At 45.4% G+C, this 22,202-nt stretch overlaps 1 protein-coding gene across 1 annotated transcript in view; it reads right to left on the reverse strand.

Moving 5' to 3' along the window:
- Positions 1-21,867: 21,867 nt before the first annotated feature.
- LOC8038607 (SEC14-like protein 2) overlaps positions 21,868-22,202 on the reverse strand; it is an 18,333-nt gene continuing 17,998 nt past the window's right edge. The window contains exon 12 of the mRNA XM_040205195.3: positions 21,868-22,068. Within this exon, the coding sequence (XP_040061129.1) occupies positions 21,962-22,068 (107 nt within the window). The 3' untranslated portion in view covers positions 21,868-21,961. The remainder of the gene's footprint in view (positions 22,069-22,202) is intronic.

Genomic DNA, 22,202 nt, shown 5'->3' on the forward strand with positions numbered 1-22,202 from the left:
AGTATGGCGATTTTGGCCAGAAAATGCCAAAGCTCTGCCGAACTACAAGGTAGTAAGCCTAACTCTGGCACCTCTGTGGCGATTTTGGCACGAATGTGCCAGGTGATAGCCGAACTATCAAAAAGTGAAGCCTAACTTTGGCATTAGTTTGGCGATTTTGGCCCAAAAATGTTAAAGATCTGCCGAACTACCGGGCAGTAAGCCTAAATCTGGCATTTGTTAGGCTATTTAGGCCCGAAGATGCCAGACGACAGCCGAACTACCCGGCAGCGAAGCCTAAGTTTGGCACTTGTTTGGCGAATTAGGGCCAAGATACCCAGACTGTTGCCAAGGGAGGTCAGGTTTGGCACTACTTTGGCTTCTTCGGGCATTTTAATGCCCTAAACTGCCAGACGCAAGCCAAGTTTTGGCCCAGAACTCGGTGCTGCCTGGGTATGTTGGAAAAGCGCCAAAGATACACGGAGACACAGAAAGACAACAAGACAGGGTGCGCTCTCAACCAAAGTTTATTTGAAAAGTACACACATCTACACCCGACAGACATACTAATCTTTACTCCTCTTTGCCCAGCTCCGGTTTTAAAAACTCATACTGATCCGTGGAAAGGGCTAAAAACGTTTCGCTAATGCAATCACTCCCCCTACATATAATCTCAAAAGCCTCGCGTAGTTCCTTTGACACTTTGTTTTATATTGGACTAGGATCTTAGTTTTGTGGAATGACGGCAAGCAAGGGCACCTGCAGCAGACAACCGCAAGATGCCCTGAAGATGTCGTCCTTGTTGATGCAGCCTGCTCTCGCGCATGGTCATTCACACATCTGCCAGGTTGCCCCACATAACTCGACCCACTCGTCAGCAGAATTTCATAAACTACCCCAGTTGTACATTCCAGGTACTTATTTCTGTGCTCGGTATACACGGATCTGCGAGAGGGCGTGGGTTGTTGATTTCACTGTATAATCGCCCCAACGTTTTAGGTGCAGAAAACACTACCGGAACATTGTACAGTCGTGCCACTTTCTTCAGATTATGCGCGATGGAATGCGTGTAAGGAACAACTACCGGATCCCTGTTTTCGCGGCGTGGCTTCAGCGCCCCTTTAAACTTCTTAATTAAACTGGCCACCACTTCTGTCAATAAACTCACTAAAAATCCCGCCCTCTGCAGGCGGTAAGCTGGTTTTTAAAAGGCAATGAGGTAGCTGCTTTAAATTGAGCTCATTGCAAATTGTACAGTGATCGAACGCCACAAAGGCGTGTACAATTTCTCAGAGACGTGCCTGTGAGATAGATTATTTATAAACAGTTGTGTAAACAAAAATATGGTAGCTGCGTTTCAGACGTTCTGTGCTTGACCCCTTCTTTATCCGTCGTCTCCGTTTTTTGTTTTTTTCAAGAACGTTTGCACTTGGTTGTCGATACCAGACAATTGATTTGACATTAAATAAAAAGGAACCAAGTATACTTCCTTGCGGTATACCAGAAAGAAAATATTGCAAAGAAAAAAAAACTCAAAAACTACACACTGTTTCCTATTTGTTAGATATGACTGGAGTAAAGCGGGTGATACGTAGTATACGTAGTATTGCGTGATTTAGAACATTAAACGATTTCTATATTTTGAAGTATATTTTTTCCCCTTAAATAACAAGGCGGCTTCTGTTGATTTACCCTTACGAAAGCATGACAGGGAGTCTGTTAATACAACATGCTAACAAAAAAAAATAATTGAGGCGTGTAAGTAGAATGTTTTTAAATGCCTTGGAAAAGACTGGAAACACCGATATTGTCCTTTAATTATTTATAACGTGCTTATCGCCTCCCTTATGTATAACCGTGACGTTAGACACCTTTATGCTGGGGGGAAACGAACCAGATGAGAATCTTAAGTTATATATATGGGCTAAATGTGAGTCCATTTTATCCATTACATATATAAAAAGTTTTAATTATAGTTAAATTGGCGTCAATAAACTTCTTAAGTTTTATTTTTAATAATGTTAAATAAACACCTCTATCTTGTTGATTAAATTCAGAAATACAGTGTCATCAATGTGTTTAACAAGGGAGATGACAAACAATTTAACGTAGCATAATTAGGCTTAGTACCTCGTAATCGCTAGAGTCACTTGAGACCTTTCACCATTTCCTGACGGAAAGCGAACTCGCAGGCCGAGTTTGCCGGGTGTAAGCTAGATAGCTTATTGTGATAACGCATATCGGCTAGAATGATAAAGCTCTATTGACACTTAGTCTCGCACACAAAGCTATCATTTGTTATCTGCTGAAATCTCAAGTCGGCTTATTTTCGTTCCCCCTTATCAGCGAAGTAGGGCCGTCCGAAATCAATGGGCCTTAATGCAGGCTTGGCTGCTTCCATCATAGGTTTCCAGAGACAGGAGTGAGCAAACGCCGTTTTGAAAATAAAAATATCTTGGCACTCCACTGGCTGCAAAATGTTCTTAAAAACTATGTCAAGTGTTTCGTCGTTGGAAGGTGGAAATGTGTGAACTTCAAAACTAAAATGACTATCAGACTGTCGCTCAAAAATTTTAACCTGCCTCTTTAAATTTTATTCACGACTCCAAGCGATTGAATTAAGATACGTCTGAGCAGTGCCTTGAGCGCCCAGATATTACAAACGTTTGCTGCACAATTATATGACATTTTGGCAGACCACCATTGCATAAAACTAACAAAATTACAATTATGTTGTCCTAATATACACATTAGTCATTATAGTTACGTTATTTAGTTCATTTAACTGACTTTTAATTTATAGAGTGACACGCATTTTCCAGATGGGTTGCCAAGTTATACATTCAATTGGAGACAGGAGTGAATAAAGTATGTCAAAACTCAATTGACTCGTTCCAAGTCTAATTTATTGAAGTAACACACTAAACAGTTTTTCTACATTGCCTCAGTTGCTTTTGTATACAATGTTAGCTTATCCGCTTAAAAAAAGTAGTGAAGTAATGACACAAGTTGTTATTGTTCCTTAACCAGACAGACAAACCCAAGGCTCGTCTATTTTTGAGGAAAACACGTTGTTGCAATGTATTATTTCCAAATCGATATTAACAATAAATTTAAAAAAAACTATATTAAAATTAGTGTCTGACAAAGCTAGATCTTAGCCTTCCCTTATGCTGACACGCGAGGCATATAAAATTAGTTGGGCTTACGAAATCATATAATTTTATTTCGACAAACCATTTTCCAAACCCTTCTTTTAAAACAAAAACTATCAAAAACAAAACTACTTGCCTCGTCGAGAGAATGCCGCTGCTTCTCGCTCAGATCTCCGGCGTATCCACTCATAGCAACGCTCGTCAAAAATCAGCACGCGACGTACTCTAACACAAGCGCAAGCTCCAATGTTCCAAGAGTCGATGCTTCAACGCATCACCTGTGACTGCCAGCCGCTAGCCGCCGAAGTGCGCTGGAGCGCCACCAACGCCAAGCGTCGTGTACTTAATGTACCGTCGGCTATACGCCTACTATCGGCTATCGTCCGCAGTCTCTGCTACAAGAAAACGGTTGGCAACTCAGGTATACTGAAGTGTAGGTACCATTAAATTATTTATTCTCTACTCGTGCAAATGTAAGCGTATTAAAAGACAGAAGTAAATAAAAAAAAAGCAAAACTGGTTGTTTATTCTTTTGTTGTGATTAGAATCTGAACAAACATAGCGCCTCCCAACTTAGTCAACCATGTCTTTTTCTTGGCTCCGGTCGCTGAGGTAGTCCTTTATAAAAACTGGTTTCCCTCCCCGCTCACGTAAGCGATAGAAATAGTAACGACAGTTTCACGGTAACAGTGGTGGAATAACTCAAAAACCTTCCATTCGTTGACCTTTCAGAAAACAGCTAGAGGGTGCTTCGTCTCTATCACAAATCCTATGTGTTATGGCATTGTTTTGTTTGTTACGTTTTCATTTTAGCACTTATAAGGCCAGCAACTCTCAGATCAAAGGTGCATCGTACAAATTTGATGTGTGCCGTGTGACGGCGGCATTCATGGCAACGTGGAGGGCAATAACGCATTAAGAACGGTGCTGAAAGCATAGCTCCCGCATTTAGATCGATATCAACACAAACAAGTCGAGAAGGCGGCAATGTTGTCCTCCACTTTGAGCCTGATGACTTTCTACCGGAAAGGACGAGGTGGCTGAAAGTTCTCACGGACCGAATCAGGCAAGACCCGTATGAAAACCTACCTGCCTAATAAAGCAATAGTGACCTGCATCATCCTGCGCAGCATTCGCACAAACATGACACTAACGGTGACCGTCCCTCCAAGCTAGGCTGGACAATACCAGGCGCATGAGACATCCACACGACACAGATTCACTTATAATGTGCGACTGTACTCCGATGCGGGACCGGGGATCCAGCCAACACAGCATCTCATCTGAGAATGCGTAGCTACAGCGCGAATGCGACGGGCCGTCATATATACCCTCTCCACTTGGCATCTGTTCAAGTCTTTTCCAGAACGAACAAGGTCAGCGCGCAAGACCCAACTTTTTTTTCTGAAATGTATATTAGAGGCTGGAACCGAACACCATTTCTAACATTTTCACTTCCTCTCCCGTGAATGACCCAAGGTCAAGGTGGTGAAAGTATTTATTAACAACGCTTGAAGGAAAACATCAACAAAAACACAAAGTGATTATTTCTGGTCTGCCAGTTGGTCTGCCAGGGCGGAAGAACGAAAAATAAATAATCTTCTTTGGATCGTTTCCCCGGCAAATGTCGCTGAAAATTCCAATTGGCTTACAAAAGGTGTGCGTGTCTGTTCTTGCCCAACGGCATCAGCTGAGACTGGGGGTGGGTAGCTCGCGAACGCCCATGACCAACGGGACAGAAGCTTTGCCGGCTTACCGTGCGCATGGGTGTATGAAACCGTTGAAGGTGGCCGAGTCTTTAGCGGTTACAATGAAAATAATACGGGCACACAAAGACACAAGACGAATATAACTTTGCTCGCATGACAGTAGGTTTTATTCGTTCTGTGTTTGTGGCGTTTTTTTTTCGTTTTCGCCGACATTTTTTGCATAAAATATTTACGTAGTCCATTTACGCTTGGTGATATTGTTTGTTATTATGGTGTTTCCTCGCGCTATATCAGGGACACCTTAGCATGAAAATTCAAAGTTGTGTCGGGGCATTTTTTCTTCTTGCTAATGAATGTGTCGTTTTGCACTCGGTAATTTTAAAGACTGTGTGTGAACCCTGAAACTTCCAAGTACAAATGACTACTGCAATTTTCTGTTCAAATTCGTTTATGCTGTGTTAAGGTTTTGAATTTAATATTATCAGTCACTATGCTTCGTTTTTTTTTTACCTCACTGCTACAAATCTAAACCAAACTGAACGTTAAATAATATATGACGCGTTTGGCAATTTCGATAGTTTTAATGGACCCGTACCTGTCAGGTCTAATTAGAGCACGTTTTGAGAAATTTTCGCGTCATTTCGTTTGGTACGGAAACCAAGAAAAGTGTTTTGTCTCTAGCGTGATTTTACTAATTTACCGATTCCTAAACGCTAGTGTGCCAACATATCGAGATAATAGGATAACTGAAAACTATGCAGGCGTTCATTCTGCACTGTTTATATTTCATAGCTGGCTCGGAGATGAACAAAAAAAAAAAAAAAAGATTCGTGACTTTTTTAGGTCACTAACGCACGACCAAGAACGTAAGTAACCTTAGCTCATTTCTGACTTTTTCGTCGAGTTGATTACTTTCCCTCTGCAGTAAAATGAAATACAGTAACCTATGGTGACATTCAAGCTTAAAGAACGCACACGCTAGGTCGGCATTGCATAGGTTCAATGGACGCCCTTTTCCCTGCAGGAAGCAGAGAAATATATTTTGCACTCCGTTTATTGTGTAGACTTGAATACTACAAATAAACTAGACCAGCGCGTGTAATGAATATCCGCGAGCTGAGTAATGCTGCGCTACAGGGACTCGTTCCAAATTTTCGCGTTGATTGTAGCGTGGACGCCCACGGCATAGGACCACTACGTGAGGAGAAAAAGCAGATGCTGGTCGGCGAAGTGTTTGCGTTCACCAAAGCTCAAATATCGTAATCCTGAAATATCATGAAGACAATCCACCGGAAATGTCTATGAACAGGTATTGATTTAAGAATAAATTGTTTACCGAAACAGATTTATTTTGATTACGCTTTTGTTGCTACTTGTCGCTATTTGAAAGAAAGTGCACGTCGTCCCTCGTCCCACGCGTGTGTTATTCTTTGGGTGTTCTTCAATTCTACCAACACGCTGGTAAGTCACCATTACTTTTTTTTTTAAGCGTTTGAAACTGAAAGCTGAAAGAACAGCATTTTACTCGTATTTGTTGCCCCGTGGAAATATTATGAACATGTAATCGTAATGTCCAATCTCGCTTAACTGTTCACTTTTTTTTAAAATTATATTTGGAACACAAGGATTATTACGCTAATATACATGAAGTAGTCAATGAAAGCAAAACATTTAAACGTTTCTATAGAAAATATATTGGCTGGCGTTTCACCTTTTTATTAAACTGTTTCTGTCAAGAAGGGTCTCTGAAAGCTTCAGAAATGCAGGACCTTGCTAGTGATGAGTGTATTATTATCGCTACATAGACAGTGTGAATGCTCCATTTGGCTGTAAGGCTGAATTACGATGCAGGAAGTCTGAACATGTTTATTACTAAACGAGCCACGCTCTGCATTCTTCAAACATTAAGACGTATCTACATGGCTTGCATTGACGTCATCCCGGCGGTTGCTGCAATGACTTTGCTCCTGAACGCGCCCATTCTACAGCACACATTTCGCGTCACTAGCAGTTAGTTCTAGTATTGAGTATACGAGCGAACGCAAGCCTTGTGCGTACACGTCAGCGATGCGTGTTCCATACTGCGCGTGCGCGGAGCTCAAATTACGGCCTGTAATTGGCGCATGGCGACTTTGTGCATGCGCAGCGTGGAGAGCGCAACGCTAACGCAAATGCACAGCGCTTGCGTTTGCTCGTATACGCAATACTAAACCCCACTAATGTCGTTGTTTATTTTTCTTTATGGGGGGCGGTTACAAGTATACTTTGTTTCACCTTAAGTCCAGCGCAGCTGACGCTATGAGCTGATTGGAGCGATCAGACAGCGTTAAAGGGGCCCTGCGGGGACTTTTTTACTGGTTTTTAATTTGTACCGAATCTGAGCGCACTGAACGTAGTAAATGAAACTTTTCTCGAATTTCGCTTCATTTTAATAGTTATAGGCAAATTAAAATTACGAAAAACAAGCAAAAAATTACCTCCTTCATAATGTCCTTGGTCGCTTGTGTGGCCTTGAAGTAGAGGAGGGGGAGTGAGCTCAGCGAGCGCTCACGGCTGCCGCACTTCGAGTCGACGGCTCGAGAGGGCGCCACTAAAGCATGTTCTGGCTAGGCTGTATGAAGCGGGCAGCCAGGGCGGCTCGCATTGCATTTGCTGCGCGATTAAACACTAATTCGGCATGGCACTTCTTTGGTCACAAACGACAGCAAACACCGGGTAAAGATCAGTTCTGTCTATGCTGGAAAAAGCGATGAAGAAACTTCATCGTGACGTCGCCGGTGGGAGGAGCCTAATCTCAATCGGCGGCGAACTCAACTGGCAGGGAACTTCATCGCGGCGCGTTGATGACGTCGACGGAGAGTGGCGATTGAGTTGAAACTTTATCGGGATTTGTCCCCAAAATATGTCCCTAGAGGGAAATGCGCAACGCCGCATCAAAGGGTCTCGTAAAAGCAAAATTTTTAACTTCTGAAAATGTATAGTGCGGTACAATCTAAATATAATTACCTGTGTCAAGTCTAGGTCGCATAAATCATGTCTTTTTACGTAAGTGAAACAATTTAGATGATCGCAATGCGTGAGCTGCATCGCGATCGTGATGAATCGTCATGGCCGACGGTGGTTGTCGCACGTAAAGTGCTCGTGTGTCTGTACGAAGATTTGCCTCACTTTTGGAATTTTTGCTGTCAAGTCGGGCTTTTTCACGTCGCGATTACCACTCGGCAGTCTGGTGGGGGACGTGAACCAAGTGTCCTCGCTGAACTCGAGGAGTAGGACAGAATCTTGGCCCATATGAGAAAGGTTCCTCGATCGCTAAGACACGGAAGAAGGCGCATGATTTCGAGGGCGGACGCGCCTCGTCCGTCGCCACACGGCATCTCGGCTGCAGTGTCGGTAAGTAAGTACATGGCATCTCAATGGGCGGTTTTAGCGTACCGTTGCCGTGCGCAGCGAAATTGCTACTTTGAGCTCGCGCTGTAACTTTGAAGCATGCTTTTCAGCGCGCTTAAAGGGATACTACAACAAAATTTCGGCGCTCATTTTTTTGGTCTATATGTGTTCAAAAGAGCAGTATCACATGGAACATACCAATATCTTGTTAAAAAAGTCTCGAAAAGGAATTTTAAAACGAATTAAACGATTAGCAAAGAGCACCTGGTGGATGTCGCTAACGCCTCGTTTGTAATGCTCGTCTAGGAACCTTGACAGCTAGTGACGGAGGTTGTCTCGTCTCCGGCCACGACGAGAGAAGGGGGGAAGGAGGAACTCCCCTCTTCCCGAGAATCCCTTTTGTGTGTCGCAGAAGTCGCTATTGTCCCCCTAGAAGATTATAGAAGATTAACCCGTCACTCAAAATTCGTACAAAAGCAGCCGCTTCGGTGGCTGGAACGACTAGGCCATCCTCTCGACGTCAGCCTCGCCGTAGCTTTGCTCGTCTTGAGACGACCTACGTCACGATTGCGTTGGATGTCACGTGCTCTAAGCAGGGCCTTCTCCGAGCGATTGCCAGAGTGGGCCGTTTATAACGAAAAATACAGCCACCAGGATCAAAATACAAACGTGCGATTGTCATTTACGGATATTGTGGATCATATTCAACCTGTTTTTTAACACGACGGGAATATTTCAAATTTCGTTGAAGTATCCCTTTAAAGCCACCAGCCGTACCGTGGCCACCGCAGAACACGGTAACAGTCTCCTAAAACTTGCTACTTGTAGTAAACAGACACTGTGTTGTTTTTGGTCTTATTGACTTTGCACGAGTGTGCTGCCTCGTGATGTTTCTTTGAAAGCTCGGATCGTAGCGCTCAAGCTGACGAGTTAATTTCTCTAGAGCTGTGCATGAGGCACTCCGATACCTGAATTCTAAAGTGCAGGCAATGGGCATTACATCAACGCGGAACCAGAAAAGCTGCTAATTTGTTGTGCGTTAACTTGTGTTTGATTGGATGATGCAGGACTCATCTGCTGTGGCCAAAGGTGCTAGTGAGGACCCAGCACAGATGGCAGCTCCACCATCACCAAATGGTAGGTATAAAAAACAGTCTGGATTCATCTCCATAATACGTGGTTTGCGCCTGTGTCAGGACATGTATTATGCATGAGTGCCGTCGGTAGCCTCATGCTGGTGGCCATTGATGTTGTGGGGTTGCAGCTTTGCTACACTGTGATCATGGTGAACTGCACTGGCTCCAGTGGCCCAAAAGTGACAGCTTTTGTACCCATATGAGCAATTGCACAAAAATGTGAACATGACCTGCACTGTGCATAACTATGTAGAAGATGCTGTCATTAACATATTGTGCCTGGTTGGTAGCTCCCAAGGTGACTGTAGGTCCAACCGTGTTGCTGTTTCTAGCAAGGTGACACCTCAGCAAGACTTACAAAAACTTAAGTGTACACATGGTGCAGAGACAATCCACACATGGTTACTTGAGTTTTGTGTCGGACAAGACACAGATCCAATTAATGAGACTGTGTCAGGAAAAAGACGGTGCCTCCGGTCCTGTTTCCTAACCGCAACCTGCTTCCACCGAACATTCCCGGCAGCACCACATCTACCCACTGCCCTGAAATTGACAAGGGAATGACACTAAGACAAAACTGGCTCACCAATTCCAAAACCGGTGTCTGCTATTTATATAAAAGGTCCACTTCTAAAAATATTTGCTGCAAAGGGCTGTGGAAGCAGGACGCACCTGGCTGGGCATTGCCTGTCGAACTCGGCAATGTCATCGGCGTGCAGTTTTGTATACTTCTCTTCATTTTTTGCACTCAGGTATTCACGTCCTCCACCTTTGGCTAGATATCACAATCTGTCGCAGTTGAGAGTAAGTAGCAGATAGTTCTCGCCACCACACAGAGCAATATTTTCTGCGTACTGAACTGGACAAACACGGACAAACTTTGTCATCATCACTTGACGGTTTAAACTTCTGCTTAGGCTTAGCCCAAGTGCCTGCACTAGCACATATTTCCCTGCACGTCTCCGAGCAAGCGCGCCTGTGGCCGAATGGTTCTCGTACTTGGTTCCCACACAAAGGGCCAAGGTTCGATTTCTGGCCGCGCATGCACCTTTTTGTTAATGTCCCGCACATCCACCAAAATGTCGCGAATGACAGATGGTCAGGTGACGAATGAACAGAAACTAAACGTTTAATTTGGCAAACTTGTACCGAAAACAAAAATACAAAGAGGTAGCATCACAGGCATCGAAGGTCGGCGGAGTAGCACGATCGAGCGCAAGAGCGAGACTCTCTCTGTATCGCCACGCAGAGCCCCTCATGTATATGCGTGGACTTCTGGAACAATCGGCATAAAAAGTTCGGTGCGTAGAACATTCTGACTTTGAACAAGCAATGGGATTCTTGAATTAAACAAGAATGCAACATTTACAGAAATAACAAAAAGGCGCATGTGCGGCCAGGCATCATACCTCAGCCCTTTGTGTGCAAGCTAAGCACAATAACCATTCGGCCACGGGCAAGCTTGCTCGGAGACGTGCATGGCAATATGAGCAGCCTCTGCCATTAACCACATCTGACATGTACCAAGTGGTGGTCACCAACACGGTGCCCTTGGAAGTACTCAAAGGTCTTGTCTTTTATACTGACATGACATTACCTGCAAACCATGTATGCATGCTACTGAAACTGTGTCTTATCAGCTGTGCACCAGTCATCAGGTAGAGCTGCAGCGAAAAAAGATAACCACAAGCGACCAACGACCGGAGCACGCGACACACGGTGGTGGCCGGCACAAAGCAACCTATCCTAAAGCTTGCATTCCGAAAGCTATCTTATCCCTCAATTTTCTGGCAGCCACCCACACGTTGAGACATGGAACACGACTGGCACTTGCTATCGGCGCGCTCGGGAACAATAGCGCTGCCTGTCGCAATTTCGCTACTCCGGTCATCGGTCACTTGTGCTAATCTTTTTCAGCTGCAGCTGTACACTGCCACCCTGGATGGTGAGGGCCTGAACTGCCCCCAGCTGCACTGTTTAGGACCTCTCGCCAACTCAGCGGGAGCAGCTGGTTGCATTGCACATGCTGCTGGGCACCCAACATTACAGCACGAGTGCCCTAGATGTAGAGAAGTGCAGTCAAGGTCTAAAATTGGCTGGCAAGCATTGTTTGGGGAACCGTCGAAAGAAAATCTGTGTCATATGGCACTAATGAATTATTCCAGGCCAAGTTTCTTCGTCCTTGCTTTATTGAGTTACATCCAGAGCAGCTTGGGCTCAGCACCAAAAACATTGACGGGAACAACAGTCAACTTGTCTTTGAGAATAAGTTATGACAGACAGTTATAGCATAAAGGAAAGTGAATGCAGGACTCTTCTGTTTTCGCTCCTTTTCATTTTCGGACCTTGTGTTGTGTTTCGAAGTGAGTGATTTCCAACTTCTCGCTTTCCATTTTTCATGTGATGGACAGAGCAGGCCTGTCTGCTGCAAAGTAATTGGATCATGCTAGGTGCACACTCAAGGCTGCTTGCTTCATAGGTTGCGTGTTGTAATGGAAGACCCACAGCATGAATTTGCTGGTCTGAGCAGTTCCTTGGTTAGGAAGGTGCCCGCATAAACAAAATGTTTTTCAGGAGTCTCGCATTCTTGATATTTCCAGCACTGCATGAGAGTTCTAAAAGAAGGTAAAAGCAGTGGTATGCCATACGCAACTGCTCACCACACCCCTGGGATTCTCTTGTTCTATGTAATTTCTGTAACATAGTCTTTAAAAATGCTTGTTTTTATAAACATTCACCCTTTTCGTGTACTTTGTTTGCAGGCTGTGGAGGGACGAGCAGCTGCACATTCCCAGCAGTCATCTTCACTGACCACACCCGTGCTGCCCCTATGGGGGTGCAGAATTTCCATGCACAATAAAACATGCTCACTAGGCACCATTTTGCGTCTGTCATGATTTCATTATAGCATGGAAAAAGGATTTGCAGCACTACCTTGGTCATGCCCGACGAAATAGTCATACATCGAATACAAGTTTTGGGTCAGGAAATCGCCGTGCAATTGTTTATGTGCCGGGACTCGTATCTCGACTTCAGATGTCGATGTATATTTTATATACAAGAACCAGAAATTTCACAATTAATGGTGACACGGTGGTGCAAGTTCAATCGTCCAGATACCAGCAACCACACTTAATTCTTCACCGTTTCTTCCTCTATGCTTGGAACAATATACTGTTATAGCCAGAATGCTTATGCAGTCAATAGGAAACAAGATGCCACCCATGAGGGGAGGCCCTCTTTTATTCTCTTGTAATGCCTCGGAGTTCCGCTTATGCGGTTTGCATTTTTGCCAGGTCACCCTGCCAAAAACATTGTGTTAAAAAGCTTTTTCAGACAAACTTCCATTTTTAGGTGCCATACCAAAACTCCAACAGCACACGCTTGGTACGGTGTTTCTTCAACCCAGGCACCACAGCAATAAAAAAAAAAGTACTTGTCATGTCATCTATTTCTGTCTGATATGAAACACCATTTTCTGAAGTTGTTTTGATGCGTAAGCAATTGCTTCAGACCAAAAAAAAGTGCCCTTGTATCAAACTACTCTCGGGGTCTATAAAAGACACCGAGAGAATTGAATGCCGCTTGAACTGTCTTTTAGGTAGACCACTCTGCAGCCAAAGGGACCGTGTCTACTTGATTTGGGAAGTTACAAAGTATGCCAAAACATTGCAAGCGGATACACACAAGTATATTTCGCAGATGTGACTAGAGACAAAGCTCGTAGTAGCCTCAACAGCTGCCAGGCTTCAAGTTTGAGCAGGGAGAACCTGGTAGGCAGCACACACTTGCAGAGGCGGCCACCTCTCAGATTTTCAGCACTGCACAGCATGTCCTCTGCTGTCAAAGCTTACTCCGTCCTCGGGGTCGGACTCTTGGGGCTCAAGGGGGGGGCCCCAATATAGAGCTATACAAGCCCGCATTGTGCAGTAAGTCAAATGATGTTGCTGTGGCTAGCACCATTGCAACCACCGAAACCTACTTTTCAGCATCCTATTCACTGCTCTACGACAGAATCTTAAGCAATGCTTTTTGTTAATCATGGCCTCAGAACAGCACAGCATCCATTAGGGTTGCGAGGAATTGGTGTGCAAGCATGGCTTCAGGGTTTTGTCGCTGTCACCTGCACACAACAGTGAGGCGGTATCTGACATGAATGTTTCATAACCTCTTCAGTTGTCCAAAAGCACATCAAGACTAGATAGAAACTATATATGCTAATGCAGCGTCTTCTTGGGGATAGTAGTTGCATAGCATCCCAAAAAGGATGAAAATGTAATAATAAAAGTTGAAAAACAAGTGGAGATATTCCACTTGTCTTGCACACACCCAAAATTATGCCTTCAGAACAAAGAGATGTCAATTGAGTTTATAATCTCTTTATTTTCCTTTATATATAAAGGTGGGAGATGGGGTATATAATGTCAAACGTCAAGCTGCATGGCTTGCAGCTTGACGAGGCGCCCTACCCGGTGTGGCAGAAAAGCAGCAGAAACGTTTCAGACAACACAAGCAAAGAACAAGATACTGTAGCAGTTTGAACCTGCAATCGTAAAATGAAAACGTACACAACGTGCTGCAGCAGAACAATTTCCAGATGTTGAGGCCCGAGACATTTGGATGATACACATGCAATCACGAGTAAGCTTGAATCCGTGCGACTATCTCGCACGACACTCATCACGGTGAATGAGGCACCCGTTTTCTACCTAGAGCTCTCGTGCAAGCGCACTGAGAAAATGTTCTATTAAGACTGTATTAGAACACAGCGTATTGAGCACTTACGATAACACCGCAGAATTCGCATCGCTGAACTTCTTGGACGTCGTCTTTTCGTCTTCACTTGGCGCGCGAAGCCTACCCACCTTCAGCACCGGGTTATCGATTATCGCCTCTGTAGCATCCAAAGAATGCGACTCGCAACACACCGACGCACGGTGACGTCTTCGTCGCAGCAAAATGTGCCGCCAGCAACTCACAAGGAGAGCACTTGCTGCTCGGCGGTCACCATATGGGGCCCCTTGCGACGCCGCCAAAGCTCCCACGGCAAATGTCAGCACCAACGAGTGTCGGGCAGTATTCCCCGATTACGTCCCTGACGAACCTTGAACGGCGAACATATAAAAAACGTAGCGATAGTCCGTGAAAGCTCGCTTTGGTCCGACCCGTCCGCGAGCTTGAACGCCGCCATCTTCATTGACTTTGACAACTTTTGCTGCCCGACTACTACAAAGTTATCTCCATCGCCAAACTCAATCGTGACGACATTTTGACGTCACCGCGAACTTTATTATTTCACCAGCATAGCTCGAACTTCATCGGAATCCGTAGGGAAAAACTCAATCGCAACGTCACATCACGTGACCAAAAGGGCAGCCAATCAGCGACCGATTGAGTTAACTTCATCGTTGAGTTTGCGATCTAGCATAAACAGACAGAATGGGGGCCACTTCGCGCTGCCATACCGCCTAATGGCAAAATCGCCAGCCAAGCCCGCGCCGTAGGCCTTCGGAAAGCTCGGAACCGGTCGGATCCTCGAGCGCAGCGCCGCCGCGTACATCCGAGACCTTACTACGCTCGCCGCTCGTCGGTGCCTGATCCCATTACACCTTTCTAGTATGCGTCGCCTTTTCCACCGCTTGGTGGCGGGTATGTCGCCTTTTCCACCGCTTGGTGGCGGGTACTTTATAAACTGCCTTTGTTTCTTTTTTGACCTGAAATACTGAACAAAAACTACTTTCATATAATTGAAACGGTTCGCGCGACTTCTATTTTGTATTTGACTAAAAAGAAGGTTTTTGCGGCTCTGACCAGTAGTAAGCCCAGGAGCAAAGACTTCGCATTTCGCGCACTTTCGGCACCGCGGGTCGCCCCCGTAGGTGGAGTAGGTTTCCGCGTGGGCCGGTTAAAATATGACGCATTGATATTTAGTTACTCTCTCCGTGCCTGCTGGCTTGCCCGAACTCCAAGAGATGTGGAAACCGCAAAATAAGGTAGACGCTTAAATACGATTGCAGGGCCCTTTTCAAAGGGCAGCGTTGCGGTGTTCTATCATCGCTGAACCAATCGTAAAGAAAAACAGAAAAGGTCCCGTGAGTAGCGCTTTCGACACTGCGGTCCCACCAGCTCGTAGCGTCGGCAGCGTCTGGACCAGGGTCTGGATTTAAGCTGAAATGAAGTATAGGAAGACCATCAGCAGGGGTGTCAGCTTGCGTCGCCGACAGCGCGCCCATGCAGCGTCTAGAGTCGAGTGCGATGCTGGGACGCGGTGTCGCCAAGACGGACGCGGCTGCCTCTTCGCGGCCACTCTTCGAGCTTCAACGTGTTTGCCGCTTGGAGTGGGTCGAGGAGTACAAGCGATGACGTCATGGGCAGGCCTTGTCTCGTAGGTGGTGTTGGAGTGGGGCGGATGCCCGTGCAGGCCCTTTTTCCTATATAAATAATTTTCCGGCCTTACGTGCATCGCAGTTTTCTCTCTGTTTGGCTGTTCAGAACATTAGGAACACGAGTGTTCTAATTAGGCATCGCATAATACTGTTGTCTTCTAAATGATGTGTACAGATGTAATTGTAGTAATCTAGTTCATATATGTAAGAACTTGAGATTGGGCGAGTTGGTTGTACATGTTTGTCGACGTTTAGCGCACTCGAACAATTGTCATATATTTTTGTTGTATATTGCGACTTATTTATTTTTCATTGCAAGAGCATATGTAGTGTAGTGATCTAGTTACTGTGTATTTTTTGTTTATGGTTAACTGTAACACTCTACCACTAGTCTGCCTGCTGCATCTGCTGCAAGTGTAGTCTGGTGCTAGGGGCCTGGTCAGGTGACTTACTGTCACCTTTTGCCTCAGCACCATGACAATCCTGTATTGTCAAAAGTTCCAATAAACAAATAAACAAACAAAATGTCAGGAGTTTCATTTTTGACGAGTGTCGTAATTAATAATCGATGTCAGGTGTTAATTTTTCTATTTATTTTGCGGTGATGTTTAGGCAGTCTTACTATAGGCGTTGCCGAAAAAATAAGTAACGAAATACGTTACTCGTTACTTCCAAATAAAAGGAACGCGTTACCGTCTTGCGTTACCGTCTTACGTTGCCTGAAAAAGGAACGCGTAACCGTCTAACGTTACCGTTACCGATAAAAAGTAGCGCACGTTACTTTTCCGTTAATTTCTAGTTACAGATTAGCGGTAACAGCATTCTTTTTTTTTTTCGGCACCACTGGGACAAATAGAGTGGTCATTTGGTTTTTCCTAAAGTGGGATTTTTTTGCGTTAGGAAAAGACATAGAATTTTTTAAGGTATGTCGATTGAGCGCAATCATTAATAACTTGGCGCTTATATTTTGTTCCAGCCTTAATCTAGACGCAGCCGACACTACTAGCTAATGAGACCAACCAAGCAGCATCAAAAGCGCAATTATCTGGGCCTTTTCTGTTTAGGATTGTTTCAGTGATAATTGAGCACGTAAGAAACGTGATGAACACCATGATCGTCTGCTTTTAACAGTGTTTGAATGGTAGCGCTAGCTCGTAGCGTCGGCTGCACTTCGACTTATGATGAGACATAGTATAGGAACAAAACAAAAAAAAATTAAGTGTATTTGTTTTTAGCTTTGAGGTAGAAGAAGGTGTAACGAGTAACTAACATAAGTTATCCGTTACTGAAATAAGGAACGTAAATACGTTACCCATTACTAGGAAGTTTCCGTAAATGGTTTTCGCCGTCCCGCAACGCATTCCTCAACCCGCAACGATACCCGGAACTCAGTCGAGGCCATTGGCGCGCAGCCGCAGTAGCGGTTTCTTCGTTGCGGAGGGCTTAGCAGAGGGGGTAACGCGGTCTACGAGAACTCCCTAATGTCTTGGAAAAGTAACGCGTACGTTTCTACGCTACCGAAAAAAGTAACGCGTTACCGGTAACGCCGCTACTAGTAACAAGTTACCGCCAATACCGCGCTGAAGCAAGTTATATGAGTTATAGGAAGTAACAAGCTATATAGACGTTTTGCACACGCGCCAGATGACAGCCGCCATTGCTGACCTTCTGTTGTCTTACCCAGACGCCGAGCCAGTGAAGCGGGTGTTGCCGAGCTTCTACAGAGGCCAATGCTGGGGAGAAGGACACAGTAGAACCTAAAAGGGCAGTAACCTGCCCAGCTGTAATCACGATGAAGAGAAGTAAACGAAAATCGAAGGTCGGTTATGGCGGTGCTCAAGCGCAGCTGCTGCAATGCGTCTATACGGAGGGCAAGTTCGTCTGCTCCTTGCGCAGGGGGTAGCGGTGACGTCAGAACGCCGAGCCCTGATTGGCTGATCGCGACCCCCTATCTGAGCGCCGTCTGCTCCTTTGCAACGTCGTCTGCTCGCAACGTCGTCTGCGTCTGTCTTACCTTTCCTGCGACTTTCGAAAGTGCAGAGGGTTCACAAAACGATCGTACGCCAAAAATATGCGTAAGACAAAACTTGAGAACAAATTTGTATTCACGAAACGAAATTTTCGTAAGTTTTGCGCAGGTTACGACGAAATCCTACGACAGCTCCGAAGCTGTCTTACGCACTTTTTACGATCAAAACAGCATGGCCGACAGCGTTTACCTGATTTACCCTCAGTCTCGGGGTTTTTTCAACCCGACAGCGTCGCTGTCGCGACGACCGACGGACGTTTATTTTTCTATGTGCGCTTCTCACGCGTCCCGACTTCAAGCAGCAAGAAAAAAGTAAAAAGTACTTGAAACAGACCACGACGAACAAGAACGCTGGATCCACAAACACCCGGGAAAAGCTCCAACGGCCACGATTCCACCGACAACGACCAAGCGAGCACGACAGATAGGCCTAGCAGGCACTCCGACTCGGCGACCGTCTGCCCACGACCGACTGGCGTGCTGAATGGGATATGCCCGCGCGACCCTTGTGAACCCTTCCCGCCTTATACTTTGATCGCTGACCTCAATTTTAGATTAAGAGGTCAATCTCTTCCTCTTGTCATCTCCTTGTTTTCCGAGGCAACCGCGACTCTCGCCGGTCAAAAAGCGGTGAATCTCCGACAGACGCAGGAAAGGTAAAGCAGCCGTCGCTTTGACTAGCAGACGTAAATCAGACGACGTTAACTGTGCCAACCATTCCGCCGACACCGTTAGAGAGAGGAGTCTCGCCGCACACGAAAGGAGGTAAAAGGTATTTGGGAGGGAACTTGCGGACACTAACCACCCTTACTCTCGGTTCTTAGCAAACAAACCTCGGCACCTCGGGACACCTCGCCAGTGAGTCCTTTGACTTCCCTCCTTGATGCGCGTCTGCTAGTTGTTAGACAAAAACAACGTACCGCTCGAGTTATTTCGTCTGCCCTCTCTGAAAGGCGAAGTCGAGCTCGCTCGACTTCCGAAAGTCGCAGGAAAGGTAAGACAGACGCAGACGACGTTGCGAGCAGACGACGCTCAGATAGGGGGTCGCGATCAGCCAATCGGTGCTCGGCGTTCTGACGTCACCGCTGCTTCCCTTCTCATGCGCAGAAGACGAAAATGAGCCCACTTGCGAGGCGTATAGTGTATATGGAACAGAAGTGAGATGCAGCCTCATTGAAACTCTTATTTGCCGGCCCTCACGCCATACGCTGTAGGAAGGACAGCTCATGTATTGCTACGACAAACTCTTCAGATTCAAAAGCAGTTCCTGCTGCGCCCGTTCAAAATTTAAACTGCCCGTAATCGGCCAATGTGAGATCGACCTATGGTTCCCGTGCCACTTCCTACAAGTCAAATTTTGATGAAATGACTTAATGGGAGACAGACATTCCCCCCAAAAATGTTATTTTTAGTTTCTGCCAGACGGTTTATTCTGGTGTCAGGAAACTAGCCAATCAATATTTCCCTACAGCGTCGCGTATATTTTTTAATAAAGTAAACAAAACCGCAACTGGTCGAAACCGAAACCGAAACTGCTCTGGGGAGAAAGAAGGAATCTAGAGGAGGAGAGAGTTGGGCAGGAAGTCACGTGTATACGTGGCTTGCACTTTACGTTATTTCCGATGCCCTTCAGAGAAAAGGGGAAGAGGGAGCTCCCCCCTTTTCAGGATCCTCCTTTGTGCCTCCCGGATAAGCACAGACGTCGCTGTTCTTCTCCCAAAAGATTATAGATTGACCTGCACTCAAAATTCTTACAAAAGCAGCTTCCCTCTCCTCCTCTTACATGGTGTTCAAAAGTATGCAATGTGACGTCAGTGCAAGGAGCCTATACAACCGACCGAGTTTTGTTTTCTTTTCTTGCCCCTTCGTTTTCCTAGTTGTGCGCAGTAGAGAAAAAATTAAAGCCATTTATAACCCCCCGTAATGCCGAATTAGAGCGCAGCTCTTGAGGAGGAGGAGGGAAAGGTACTTAGGGTCTCCTGTTTTCGGGGGGGGGGGGGGGGGAGGGGGGGGTCACGGTTACCTTGGGTAGGGGGGTCACGTGACCTCGAGGGGGGGAAGGGGTCACGTGACCCCTTCCCCCCACGGGAAATTTCCCGCTATATCTAGCGGGAAATTTCCCGCTAGATATAGCGGGAAATTTTTTTCGCTAAATTTAGCGGGGAAACTTTCCGCTAGATTTAGCAGAGATATTTTTTCCGCTAGATTTGTTCTGCTAGACTTAGGGGGAAATTTTTTCTTCTAGATTTATCGGGGAAATGTTTCCGCTAGATTTCGCGGGAAAATTTTCCCGCTAGATTGAGCGGGAAATTTTTTCGCTAAATTTAGCGGGGAAATTTTTTCGCTAAGTTTAGCGGAGAATTTTTTCCGCTAAATTTAGCGGGGAACTTTTTCTGCTAGATTTAGCGGGGAAATTTCTCCGCTATAAGCAGGGAAATTTTCCCGCTAGATTTAGCGGGGAATTCGTTCCGCTAGATTTAGCGGGAGATTTTTTCCGCTAGATTTAGCGGGGGAATTTTTCCGCTAGATTTAGCGGGGAAATTTTTTCCGCTAGATTTAGCAGGGAAATTTTTCCGCTAGATTTAGCCGGGAAATTTTTCCGCTAGATTTAGCCGGGAAATTTTTCCGCTAGATTTAGCGGGGAAATTTTTCCGCTAGATTTAGCGGGGAAACTTTTTCCGCTAGATTTCACGGGGAAATTTTTTCCTCTAGATTTAGCAGGGAAACTTTTCCGCTAGATTTAGCGGGGTAATTTTCCGCTAGATTTAGCGGGGAAATTTACCCATAATCCACCGCGCGGTTACGCCGACGGCGACGCCGCTTAAGCCGGAAACGGACGCCTAAGAGCTGCGCTCTTAAACGCGCACGCCGCACGTCACGCGAAAACACAAACGTCAATCACTTCATGCGTTGTCGTTTGCGCGTTTTTCAAGCTCTTATCATTTCGTGTTCTTAAGGCGAGCGTTGTCACCAGCCAGGAGAGGCTCGACGACTCGGCGGCGTCTTCGTGTGAAACAGCTTGGTGGTCGGGCGTGTCGTACGGTATAAAGTCTAACTACTTTCCTCGGTGAACGATTTCTCTTTCGAAGCTAAACAGAGTTGCCGGTGCAGCAAACAGCAGTTCTGAAGTAAAGGTCCCCCACCTATCATTCGCCGCCATCGCTTAGCCCGCTTCGTTCGGCCGGCCAGCCCGCGACTCCCGCGATACGTCGCCATGTTGAGAATTACGCCGAGAATGCACAGAACGCTTCCGGTTCTCTGTGCCATTTTGTTTCTTCTCTGCAATCAAAGTATCTGCAGATTTTTAGAAGTCACAAAAATGGGTATCACATTTTTTTTATTATTTGGTATTTCGAGTGTGTGGCTTTGTTGAAACACGACTTTGATTATATGTGGTGGGTGTGTCTAAATCTTAGAGAACGGCACGTGACCGCGGAGCAGATAGTGGGCGCGACTCAGACCGGCCAGTTCTCGATCGGCGGTTTTCGGGTGGTAAGAAAACGAATTTCGAGCCGCAAATTGTGTTCTGGGTTGTTGGACCGTCATATCTCATGTACAAATAAAAACCTTTTTGAGCATAAAAGTGTCTCAATAGGTTTCGCGAAGAGCACATTTTCTCAGCTTTTGTTATTTAAAATATTGCGCAAAATTCATGACGCAAATACTTTATATATTCTACGGAACAAGAAAAAAAAGTCATGAGTTGCCTTTTTCAGTTTTAATATGTTGTGCCCCCGATATAGCCCCGTTGTCGAGACTTTCAAAAAATTAGCGAAATATCAAGCCGGTAAAAAATGATGCCGTTTACACTGTTTAAATCGCGGCGTCTTACAATTTTTTTCCGTTTGACTTTACAGTGAATCTAACAACACGCTAAGAGAAGCCGAAGCCAATCCAGTGCAGCCTGGCTGTCAAGTGAACTTTGAGAGAGACGCAGCACCTTGGGGCGGCATATGACGAGATACGACCAACACTCTAACTTGGATAGGATGGCACATTAACTCCGCTGCGGTTCAACAAGGTCAAGCGGAGTGCAGCAGGTTCTCACTTCTTTTTTCGCTCGAAAATGCAGAAGCCTTTTTGAGTGGTATAATTAAATTTATTTTGATTGCTGGGCCATCAAGTTTTTATTGCTCTTTGAGTTCTACACAAAGGGTGGCTAAATTCAACAATATCATCATCCGTGTCCGAGGTTTGAGGTATCTTCGGGGTGTTTCAAATGAAGGACGTAGGACAACTGCTTCTTGGTGAACCAGCTGTAGCTGTTGTCAAATGTGAATATATCTGATGATAAAGCAAAACATGTATGTTAGTTTTATAGCTTTCAGCAACAAGAAAATACGATCGAAAATGTGTACATGCACCAATTAGCAAAATAATAAAAAATATAGTGCTAAATACAAATAAAAAACACCCTA

This window comes from Ixodes scapularis, unplaced genomic scaffold (genome assembly GCF_016920785.2).
Source record: "Ixodes scapularis isolate PalLabHiFi unplaced genomic scaffold, ASM1692078v2 PGA_scaffold1__304_contigs__length_218370807, whole genome shotgun sequence".
In the NCBI taxonomy this organism is placed as follows: domain Eukaryota; kingdom Metazoa; phylum Arthropoda; class Arachnida; order Ixodida; family Ixodidae; genus Ixodes; species Ixodes scapularis.